This window comes from Rhinopithecus roxellana, chromosome 9 (genome assembly GCF_007565055.1).
Source record: "Rhinopithecus roxellana isolate Shanxi Qingling chromosome 9, ASM756505v1, whole genome shotgun sequence".
Classification (NCBI taxonomy): Eukaryota; Metazoa; Chordata; class Mammalia; order Primates; family Cercopithecidae; genus Rhinopithecus; species Rhinopithecus roxellana.
In genome coordinates, this window is record NC_044557.1 from 85,535,018 (window position 1) to 85,547,601 (window position 12,584).

The 12,584-nt window shown below is 40.9% G+C and overlaps 1 protein-coding gene across 19 annotated transcripts in view; it reads left to right on the plus strand.

Moving 5' to 3' along the window:
• The window catches only part of PTK2 (protein tyrosine kinase 2), a 357,696-nt gene that overhangs the window by 299,356 nt on the left and 45,756 nt on the right, over window positions 1-12,584 (plus strand). For 15 of the 19 annotated variants that reach the window (XM_030937412.1, XM_030937408.1, XM_030937413.1 and 12 more), the window contains 2 exons: window positions 1,284-1,395; window positions 12,231-12,317. In XM_030937412.1, coding sequence (XP_030793272.1) covers window positions 1,284-1,395; window positions 12,231-12,317 — 199 coding nt within the window. Of the gene's footprint in view, window positions 1-304; window positions 675-1,283; window positions 1,396-12,230; window positions 12,318-12,584 lie in introns of those variants that run through there. The other 4 variants (XM_030937422.1, XM_030937423.1, XM_030937424.1 and 1 more) reach the window with 1 other exon arrangement.

The following is a 12,584-nucleotide window of genomic DNA, read 5'->3' on the forward strand; positions in this document are numbered from 1 at the left end:
TTTGGCCAGGCTGGTCTTGAACTCCTGACCTCGTGATCTGCCCACCTCGGCCTCCCAAAGTTCTGGGATTACAGACGTGAGCCACCGCACCTGGCCCTGATGTGATCATTTCTTGAGGCAGACATTCCCTTTTGTTTTGGGGATGAAAAAAGTCTTAACATCTGTAGTGATGGTTTGCTGACTTGGGGCAGTTATGAAATGAATTTTGTCTCTTTTCCTGACTCAGAAGGTGACTGTGTAAGTTGAGTTGTGTGAGAAACAGCACACTCTTAGCCTCCAGCCAAGCAGGAATGTCTTTTTAAACAGCAAATTCCCAGATTAGAAAGTCTGCTGCACTGATGTCACTCTTTCCTGAGTAATTTCTGGGTGGTTGTTTACTGCACACTATCTACCAGGAGCCTAGAAACTTTGAATGAGTGTCATTATTAGAACTCTAGAGTTGTAGGAATGTAGGAAGAGCTGTTTGCCACAGTTAAGACAAGGGTTTCAAACTGCTGCCTGCTGAGCCCTGGGGCATCTGTGTGGAATGGGAAACTAGCAAAGTCTCGCTTTGGCTGCATTCTGAGGGGTTTATGTGATGGCAAACAGCCAAGATGAAGAAGCTGCCTAGCAGTCGCTGCAGCGGCTGCAGCATTATGTGGGACTTCAGATAGCTTCTGAGTAGTCAAGCAGTGGTAAGTAGCAGTGTTACCAACTATGGGGTTTCCAGCTTAAAGCAAGGAGTATTTTCAGAAGCACTTGTAAATACTGTCGCGTTTTTGCTTATTTTCCTGATCAGATAAAGCACCGGTTAAGCTGAACGATAGGAAGATTGTATTGAGCAATTTAGGGAGATTATTGGCCAGATTGCTAATTGATCACGTAAGTGCTGGTGTGATCACATTATGTGTGAAAAGAATCTGTCCTCAGACATGTATATGCTTGATAAAGTGCTGCGTGGGATTTCTCAGAGGAATTCTGTTCTGCTCAAGATCAACTTTGGCTTGCAAACATTTCATCTTGGCCCGTCCTTCATTTTCTGCAACTTCTTTTTCTTACCAGCTGTCTTTTTCTTACCTATGACTGTGCTTTAAATGGACTTGCCCATTTGGACCAAGGCTATTCTAGAATCATTTCGTGAAGACTTAGAAACCTGATCCTTCTTTCCCCTGTGTATAGGATCCTTTCTTATTGTTATCATGTACTGTTAGCCAACTGGTGTTCCTTAGATAACTCAGGGTGGGGTCTCATGTGTGCTAACTCTGGGTTGTCAGCTCCCCTAAGACAATGTGTTGTCTCTCTAGCACAATCCTGGAGGAAGAGAAGGCTCAGCAAGAAGAACGCATGAGGATGGAGTCCAGAAGACAGGCCACAGTGTCCTGGGACTCCGGAGGGTCTGATGAAGCGCCACCCAAGGTAGCTACAGTCCCCACCCCAACTTTGGGGTTGCTTTTACTAACTTTTGAGATTTACAATTTGGCAGCTGTTTTCTATGAGGAGAAAATCAAATATCAGGTTATTCTAAGAGTAATAGTTATAACACCAACTAATCGTTTCCTTTTTGCTTGTCTTCTCGTATTACCCTCATGTGCACTCACTTTCCTCATTTGTATTTCAAGTAGGGATTCTTTGAAGCCATGAGCAGTTGGATTAGATGTCATCTTAAAATGCTTTTCCTATGCTGCCCTAACTTGGAGGAGGTTTTTCTTTTGTTGGTTGTCAGAGATCTCCCTAATGATCAAGTCTGGATTAAAATACCAAACTAGGTCACAGATGCTTTGCATTTTGCTTTATTTAAAAATTAGTCGGTTTCCACCTAACCATATTCCTTTGTTTGGTTTTGTTGAGAACTCTGCACATTTTTTGCCTTTTTCTTTTCATAGCTGGTGGCTGGGTTGTTTGTTGGGAAAGAGAGCACATTGCAGTTGCTTTTGTTTCCTTAATAAGATCTTCCAGCAGCATCCTTAGACCCTTCTTGCCCACTTATGTTCATATCCTTTACTGGTGCCCTCTCCTGCCTCAGAGAGTTCAGCCTAGCCCTTTTACAGTTGCTGGGCCGTGCCATGGCTGGGGGTTTTAGACAGAGTGACACTTTCCCTAGATTAATAAGTCTTTATATACCATTGGCTTTTGATAGGATGCTATTTTCACACACTGGGTTACTTGCCGTGAATACTCCAATTCTGTTCTTTTTCTCCAAAGTTAATAGATAATAGGATTTTTTGTAGTTAGTAGTTATTAACTACCACCATTTGATATTTGATTAGTTAAAAAATATATTAAGAAACTTTGATAATTCATTTTCTTTATGAAAAGTATTCAGAAATTTGATAAGACAGTACTGTTTAAATATACCAAATTTTTTTATCTTGAAGGCTGAAAATTTTTATTTTCTTGGTCGTCATTTTGAACTCTGTAACATTAAACATACATTGAAAGTGAAACTAAGTGATTAACACAATTGTGCAGATGTTTAGAGACAGAGGGTGCCTCAGACCAGCCCCCTCTACAGAGAGAAGGACCGAGGCCCAGAGAAGAAACACATACCTGTCTGATGGATGTTACATTGAACGAGGCAGTGGGAACACCTGATGTTTCTCTGTCATTCCCAGCTTAACAACAACAGGAAATCCTTAGTTACCCACAGGAAAAAACAAACATGTACCCCACATCCCAGCATCTGAGGCCCTCCATGTTCTGTTTACAAGTTTGCCTATTTTTAAATTTGTTTACTACTGCAGAATAGTCCAGTACTGAGAGTCGGGAGAATCTTATCATTAACTTCTCAGGCCTTGAAGTCAAGTGGATTCATTCACATGGGGGTCTGCTGTTTACATTCTGATGACTGAGCAGGTCACCTACCTACTCCAAATCTCACATTCCTCATTTGCAAAATGACTATTTGTATTCCCTACCTCTTGGGTGGGGATGTTAGAAGATAATTCACTGTCCAGCACTTTATTTAGTACACAAGTGCAAAGGAACATAAGTATTTGGTAATGAGCACCAAAGAATACAACACTTCCCTGAAACTCACAGGATTAAATCAATTCTTCAGCTACACATATGTCTATATCCCAATCTGTTGGATTTTTAATGAGTTTAGTATGACTGATTTTCTAAATTAGGTTCATGGGCAGCGGTGATGAGGCTTCTCAGCTTCTTTTTTGGTTTCAGAGTACAAAAACTAGTTTGGCTTAAATGTTTAAATATCCTTAAGCAAATTGTTGCACTCTACACAAAGATTTATTTGTTAAACAGATAAGGAAACTATAGCCCACTGTGTTTTTGTTAATTAAAGTTTTATTGAAACACAGTTTTATTGGAACACACCCATTTATTTGTGTATTATACACAGCTGCTTTCACCCTACACAGGTGTAAATGAGCAGTTGTGACAGAGACAGTATGGCCTACACAATTTAAAATATTTACTCTTTGAACTTTAAAGAAAATATTTGGCAACCCCCAGATTAAAAGTTTTAATGGTGCCCGGGCATAGTGGCTCACCCCTGTAATCCCAGCACTTTGGGAGGCCGAGGCGGGCGGATCACCTGAGGTCAAGAATTTAAGACCAGCCTGGCCAACATTGTGAAACCCCATCTCTATTAATACCCAAAAATCAGCCAGCCGTGGTGGCGGGCACCTGTAATCCCAGCTACTCAGGAGACTGAGGCAAGATAATTGCTTGAAACCGGGAGACAGAAGTTGCAGTGAGCCAAGATCACGCCATTGCACTCCAGTTTGGCCCATAAAGTCAGACTCTGTTTCAAAAAAAAAAAAAAAAAAAAAAAAAAAAAAAAAAAAGTTTTACTGGCTAGAAAATCATCTAAAATAGCATAGATATACAGATGGTTGATGATTATTAACAAATACTAGTATGTTAATTGTTGAACTTTCATGCCAGTCAGAATCAAGTCTTGTATGCAGTTTTTACCTTCTCAGTGTTCATCTTTAGAATCAAATTCTGCTTTTATGGTCACAGTATTTGGCACATCTGAAATGAGTCTGTGATTTCCAATTTGGTAGGCCACTATTTCCTCACTTCCTGTACTTTGTAAAGTGAGAATTCGTAATGAGTTTTCATAATTCTGCTTGTGATATATTAGAGTAAGTCTTAGATTTATTTTATTTTTGTTTTTTATTTTTTATTTTTTTGGAGACAGAGCCTTGCTCTATTGCCCAGGCTAGAGTTCAGGGGTGTGATCTCGGCTTATTGCAACCTGTGCCTCCTGGATTCAAGCAATTCTCCTGCCTCAGGCTCCTGAGTAGCTGGGATTACAGGCACCTGCCACCATGCTTGCCTAATTTTTGTATTTTTAGTGCAGTCAGGGTTTCACCATGTTAGCCAGGCTGGTCTCAAACTCCTGACCTCAGGTGATCCGCCCACCTCAGCCTCCCAAAGTGCTGGGGTTTCAGGTGTGAGCCACCACGCCCAGCTGTCTTAACTTAGATTTTTTTTTTATTTCTACTTTCCTTTCTTTTTTTAAAATAAGATGGGGTCTCACTATGTTGCCCAAGCTCTCTTGAGCTGCTGGGCTTAAACAGTCCCCTTGCCTCAGCCTCCAGAGCCACTTAGATTTCTGAAATTTAGATAGGATCTCAGGCTTCTGTAGATAAATTTTGTGTTATTAATACTAATATAGAAAAATTTTAATGTAGCTTAATTAGTTTTATAAGTGAAAACTTGTATAAGTTTTATAGGTGAAAAGTCTTTCTCTTTCCCAATCAAGATTCAAAATTAAGTTTACTTACAGGCCGGGTGTGGTGACTCACACCTATAATTGCAGTGCTTTGGGAGACTGAGGTAGGAGGATCAATTGAGCCCAGGAATTTGAGACCAGCCTGGGCAACAGGATGAGACTCTTATCTTTACAAAAAAATTTAAAAATTAGCCAAATTTAGTGGCATGCACCTGTGAGCCTAGCTACTCAGTGGGCTGAGGCAGGAGGATCACTTGAGCCCAGGAGGTCTAGGCTGCATGGAGAGCCATGGTTGCATCTCTGCATTCCAGCCTGGGCAACAGAGCAAGGCCTTGTCTCAAAAAAAAAATTAAAAATTTTTCAATTTTTTTTAAAGCTTACTTATACTTGGTTAATACTAATAGCGTTATAACCACAAAGCCAATTATTAAGAATATGTATGGATCTCTTCACTGTGCTTAATACCAATTTTTTCATATAATAATCATCTTTAGAGAACTTTCCCTGAGACAAGTCCTGCATGGGAGTACCCCATTAAATGCTCATTTTCATCTGTGCCTGTTGCTTTCCTGCAGATTCTCACTGGATCAATGGAGAGCCTTAGGATGAAGGTATCTTAGAACAGCCATTCTCAAAGTGTAGTTCTTGGACCTCTGTAGGTCCCCATGACCATTTCAAAGGTCCGTGACATCAGAACTCATCTGATAATGTTTTATTTGCCTGAGGCGGGTGGATCGCTTGAGGCCAGGAGTTCGAGACCAGCCTGGCCAACATGGCGACACCCCGTTTCAACTAAAAATACAAAAATTAGCCAAGCATGGTGGTGCCCGCACTTGTAGTCCCAGATACCCAGGAGGCTGAGGCACAAGAATCACTTGAACCCGGGAGGCAGAGGTTGCACTGAGCTGAGATCGCGCCATTGCACTCCAGCCTGGGAGACAGAGCGAGACTGTCTCAAAAAAAAAAAAAAAAAAGATGTTATTTGCCTTTTCCACTAATAGAACTGCTGACACCTTAGCACAAATCAGGACAGTGGCATGAAGTTGTACTAGACATCACTCTGTTCTTCACCCCGTGCTTACACAAAAAGAAAAAAATGCCATTTTACAGAAGGCATTGATGAATCTGTGAAAAATATCTGACATGAAGACCCGGGAAGGGCATGTTAGCCCTGCTGCTGCACACCTAGACACGATGTCTTGTCTTGAGAAAAACACTATACAGTTGAGTTGCAAGCTGGACTAAACACTTTTTTTTCATGGAAGACCAGCTTTACTTGAAAGAACAGCTGGCAGACATACTGTTCAGAGTTGGATATTTGGTAGACATTTTCTGCCAAAAGAGAAAGAAGTGAGGCTGTGACATTGAGGAAAACAACTATTTGTTACCAGGGATAAAATTTTTGTTTTCAGGCAAAAATTAGAGTTTTAAAAAACTTACACCGTGATCTTGACAGCTTTCTAAATTCTTAGACTGTTATGGTAAGCTCAGGATGATACTAACGTGTTATTTTAAAAATATATGTTGTTTACTGAAATGTGTTAACATTGGGAGGATCTGTGCAGCTCAGTAAATCAGTATCTTTCAAATGACCTACACAGGATGTTAAAAATCACACATGAGTAGAAGTTCCATTGAAACTACAAGAAAAAGTAATCGATTTTTTTCCCTTTTTTCCCCCCCTTAATTCTGTGGATTTTAATGTAACAGATGATACCATTGTAAATTCCACATTGCAACTCACCTTTAAGAAGCTACCACTTGTATTTTGGTGTCGAATCAAAAAACAATACCACAATTGTGCTCAAAATCTACTGAAATAATACTCCCCTTTCCAGTTGTACAGCTGTATGAGTTTACTTTTTTTTCCCCTCATGTATTGCAACAAAAGAGAACATCATAAGACTGCAGAAACATATGAGAACCTGCTGCCTTCTGTTAAGCCTAACATTAAAGTGAATTTACATAAGTGTAGATGTACATGTGTTCTTCTCAGTTTGGTTTGTTTGGTTTTGAAAACGTGGTTTACTAAAAAGTATGTGATGAGCTTATTCTTAAATGAATTAATAAATACTTTTTAGTATCTGTTTTAATTTCTAACAGTATGAGTGTTGGTAGTTATATTCCAAATAAACAAAAACTCTTTAAAAGAGTCCTCAGTAATTTTTGAGACTGTACAGGGGTCCTGAAAATGATGAAATGTTTGAGAATAACTGCCTCAGAACATTGTTCTCAACCCTAATCAAACCCAGCACAGCATTTATATAAAAAATGATCTTATAATGTCCCATTTACTAATCCTGAAATAAAATACATAGGTAATAGAATGACTTACCAATTTCAGAATATCAGTGGAAGAATACTAGTGTTTGGAGACCCAACTATACAGGAGAAATAAAAGGAAAGTCATTTTTTATAACGTTATGCATGCATGTATAAAGCACTCAGGTCTAATGACATTGGGAGACATGGTGGCATAGCCAGATCCTTACACCTGTTTGTGGACTCACCATGAATGCAGCAGTGACAGAGCAGACCCACACAGCTATAACTGATAGGAATTTCATTAGTCTTGGTGATGTCATTTTCTAGAATGGTAAGAAAATCTTGGTAAATTTTAAATGAAACATAATAAAATTGCCCATCAGTATACACGGTAGTTGCTGTTCTGGAAAGTTCAGTTCCTCATAAACTATACAGAAGATCTATACAAACTATACAAAATATATAAAGCAGAATTCATTCTGTGTTCAAGCAACAGGGATTTTATTGTTGCTGTTGTTTTACTTACATAAAGTTGAGAGAAACAGCAGAAAGTCCTGCAGGGACCAGGCATGGTGGCTCACACCTGTAACCCCAGCACTTTGGGCAGCCAAGATGAGCTGATCACTTGAGGCCAGTAGTTTGAGACCAGCCTGGGCAACGTGGCGAATCGCCGTCTCTGCTAAAAATACAAAAATTATCCAGGCGTGGTGGTGTGCACATGTAATCCCAGCTATTCAGGAGGCTGAGGCACGAGAATTGCTTAAACTCAGGAGGCAAAAGTTGCAGTGAGCCGAGATCACGCCACTGCACTGTAGCCTGGGTGACAGAACGATACTCCATCTCAAAAAATAAAAATACAAAAATTAGCTGGCTGTGATTGTGCATGCCTGTAATCCCAGCTACTTGGGAATCTGAGGCATGAGAATCACTGACACTCGGGTGGCAGAGGTTGCCGTGAGCCGAGAACATGCCACTGCTCTCCACCCTAGGCAACAGAGCATGACTGTCTCAAAACAAAAAGAAGTCCTGCGGGATATGAAACAAATCCTGTTGTTCAGGCCTGTCCCTTCACTGCCAGAAATCCCACCTGCTGACCTCTACCTTAATGCCAGTTGTGTGATCATGGAAAGCACCCTCGCTAATAACAGTTCTCCCTTGATATCTGCAAGGGATGGAGATTAAAATCCACAGATGCATAAATTCCTTATATAAGATAGCACAGTATTGCATATAACCTACATACCTCTTCCAGTATACTTATTTTTGTTGTTGTTGTTGTTGGATTGTTCTGTTTTTTGAGACAGAGTCTCACTCTCCATGCTGGAGTGCCATGGTGCGATCTCAGCTCACTGCAACCTCTGCCTCCTGAGTTCAAGCTATTCTCACGCCTCAGCCTCCCAAGTAGCTGGGATTACAGGCGTGCGCCACAACACCTGGCTAATGTTTTTGTATTTTTAGGAAAGACAGGGTTTCACCATGTTGACCAGGCTGGTCTCAAACTCCTCACCTCAGGTAATCCGCCCACCACGGGAGCTGGTTATTGTACTCCTTTTGTCATTGACAGTAGGGAGGCATAGAGAGCTGAAGCACCCTACTGTGAACACTGACAGTCTGGCTCAAAGCCTGCCCTCTTGACCACCATGCTAACCTCCAATTTGTAGAGAACAGAAGTAGAGCTGTTTTACCAGTACAGTTGTGCTCTCCATGGCTGTTGGTTAGCAACATTTGATTTTGTGGTGTCCTTTGTGCAAATATTTTGTCTATCATAAAACATATTTTCAACTTTTTACCTTTTATTTTTATTTTGAAATGGAAGCTTGTGTTATCATTTGCTACCCAGTTAAGTCTTTGCATCACTGTGAGATAGTTTACATTGGTTTTGCCATTGTCTGATCTGTTTATTTTGTATGTTCCTTTTTATTTGGTGAGTCAGAAGTACGCTTATCATAGAATAGCATCATGGCACAGCAGATTTTGGAGTCACGCAGTTCTACCGTTACCACCTATATGCCCTATTTAGATTGCCCAATTTATCTGAGACTCTGTAAAATAGGGTTTATAGTATTGCTTCATAGCAATGTCGTGATCAAGATTATCAACTTGTATGTAAAGTAGGTAGTTCAGTACACACAGAATACACAGTAAATTGCAACTTTTTTTTTTTTTTTTTTTTTTTTTGCCTGAATTTATCAAGAGTGCATCACTGTGCAGCTGTCAGCTCTGTTTATTATTCCAGTCCCCAGCTCTGCCTCATTCCATTCTTGGACTCCAAGAGCATTTGATTCAGGAAACCCTTTCCCTTGCAACCATTATTAATGCTTGTATATTAACACATATCTTTAAAACTTTTTTTTTTTGGACCTCTTTTAATTCAACACAACCATGTCATAGAACACCCTTTGGAAATTGCCACCCTAGCACACAGAGTAGAGAAAAGCCTAGAATGCTCTCTTTATACCCTTTTCCTGTTTGGGGTGTCTTTGGGGGAATTCATGTTGTTATTTAGTTAAGTTTAGAGTAGACTATTTGGAACACTGTTTGAAACATGACAGGGCTAAGCAAAAAGGCAGGATTTTTCGCCCTCAGGAATTTAGCAGCTCATAATAGCAGGGGTAGAGCAAGTGCAAAGTACCTGCAACCCAGGGTAGGGTTTGAAAAAGGCCTCCTTAGGAGAGCAGAGGACATACGTTTATGTTAGGCTGGCAAAATCAGGAGCCGTTCTGTGAAAAAAGTAACATCTAAAAGAGTGAAAGGATCAGAAGTATTCTACAGATGGAGGGAGCAGACATTCCAGGCAGAGGGGACATTATAAGCAAAACTGAGGGGGAAGTGAGACTGATTTTAGAGACCAAAACATACTCTGGACCTAACTAGAGCAAAGCACGTGTTCACCCAGCACTGTGGGAGAGAGAGACAGGCACTAAGGAGTTTTCTTTCCTAATCTTGATGGGACTTAAATCCATTTCATTTTATTCTGGACTTAATTTGGCTAGACAGTAATGGGTTTCCACCTTGTTAAATCCTCCAAGTTTTAAAAGACTTTATTGACTTCTTTGAGACTTCTATTTCAGACTAAATTGTTCTTTCACTATGAACTTTGAATTCGTTTATCCCAGAAACAAAGTGAGAATTTAAGACCTGGAAGTGACTTTAGAGATCCTCTAGCTCACCCCCATCTTATAGATGAGGATCTAGAAGCCAGTCAGTTTCATCATTTGACCATAGTAACACAACCAGGAAGTAGGCAAACAATAGAACACAAGTGCCTTCTCTCCAGGTCCCAGACTGCTGGACAGAGAGCATTTGGTTCCCTCGGGCTCAGAATATTCAGTATCCCGTTTTGTTATTAATGATACTTCAATAGCTTTATTAAGATACAATTTACAGGCCGGGTGCGGTGGCTCAAGCCTGTAATCCCAGCACTTTGGGAGGCCGAGGCAGGTGGATCACGAGGTCAGGAGATCGAGACCCTCCTGGCTACCACGGTGAAACCCCGTCTCTACTAAAAATACAAAAAAAAAAAAAAACTAGCCGGGCGAGGTGGCGGGCGCCTGTAGTCCCAGCTACTCGGAGGCTGAGGCGGGAGAATGGTGGGAACCCGGGAGGCAGAGTTTGCAGTGAGCCGAGATCGCGCCACTGCACTCCAGCCTGGGTGACACAGCGAGACTCCGTCTCAAAAAAAAAAAAAAAAAAAAATACAATTTACATACCATGCGGTTTATCCACTGAAAGCGTACAGTTTGGCTGGGCACAGTGGCTCACTCCTGTAATCCCAGCACTTTGGGAGGCTGAGGCACGCAGATCACTTAAGGCCAGGAGTTCAAGACCAGCCTGGCCAACATGGCAAAACCCTGTCTCTACTGTAAATACAAAAATTAGCCTGGTGAGGTGCTGCATGCCTGTAATCCCAGCTACTTGAGAGGCTGGGGCATGAGAATTGCTCAAACCCGGGAGGCAGTGGTTGCAGTGAACCAGGATTGTATACTGCACTCCAGTGTGTATGGCAGAGTGAGACTCTAAATAAATAAATTGTACAATTCAATGTTTTTTAGTATATTCAGAGTTGTGCAACCATCACCACAGCCAGTTTTAGGACTTCTGTTTTTAGTAGAGACGGGGTCTCACTGTGTTCCCCAGGCTGGTCTCAAACTCCTGGGCTCAAGTGGTAATCCCACCTCGGCCTCCCAAAGTGCTGGGATTACAGGCGTGAGCCATAGCGCCCAGCCTAGAACATTTTTATGAAATGTTCTAAAATGAAATCCTGTACCCGAAATGAAATCCTGCGCCCATTAGCTGTCATCCCCCATTTCCTCCTCCTTCCGACCCCTGGCAATCACTTATGTACTTGCTGTCTATATTAATCTTTCCTAGTATAGATATTTCATTAAAGAAATCGTATGTTCTTTGTGACTGACTTTTTTCACTTAGAATGTTTCGAAAGTTCATCTAAGTTGTAGCATGTGTCAGTACTTTATTCCCTTTAATTACAAATAATATCTCTTTCATAGGTATGCAGTATTTTGTTTATCCATTTATGTCAGTTGATGGACATGGACTGTTCCCCATTTTTAGCTATTGTGAATAATACTGTTAAGAACATTCATGTACATGTTTGTGTTTACTTATTTGTTTTTTTCAAAGATACAGTCTTGCTATGTTGCCCAGACTGGCCTCTTAATTCCTCGGCTCAAGCGACCCTCCCACTTCAGCCTTCTGAGTAGCTGATGCTCATGTTTTTGTGCAGATATATACTTTCATTTCTCTGTTACATATACCTGAAAGTAGAATTGCTGGATCATATGCTAGTTCTCTATTTAGTTTTTCAGGAATAGCCATACTGTCTTCCATAGTGACTACACCATTTTACATTCCCATCAGACTGGCCTGATTGGTTTTCAGCTCCTGGCCTCAAACAATCTGCCCACCTTGGCCTCCCAAAGTGCTAGGATTACAGGCATAAGCTACCGTGCCCTGCCCAAGATTTAAGTTTTCTTCTAAGAATCTTAGAGTTTTTAACTTTTATATTTAGACATGTAATCCATTTCGAGTTAATTTTTGTGTGTGTTGGGAGAAAGAGGTCAAACTTCAGTTTTTCACGGGTAGCTGTCCATTGCCACAGGATCATTTGTTGAAAAGACTGTTCTTTCCGCATTGAAATGTCTTAGCATCTTTTTATCATTCTTCTTAACTAAGCTCTATTAGGAAAATGTCTTTGTCTATTCATAAAGTACAGGTTTATCAAAATCCAAAGGTTCATTCATATGATGCTCTGTTGATTTTACAGCCCAGCAGACCGGGTTATCCTAGTCCGAGGTCCAGCGAAGGATTTTATCCCAGCCCACAGCACATGGTACAAACCAATCATTACCAGGTATGCCAGTCATTACAGGTATAAACTGTGTTACTTGATTATTTAGCACTTTTGGGATAGAAAGGTACATTGTGCATATTTTTATTTGTGTACTTATGAGTATGATTTGGCCGATAGACAGCTGGGAAAGTGGTTACCCTAATCATTGAGTGATGTCTCGAGACCCCACACAGAAGGCGTTTGCTTTTCACTCCATCTTCAAGTGGACAGGGCCAGGGCCTGCTGCCATTCTTAGGCACGTTTTCATCCACTTGCTATGGTAAAGGG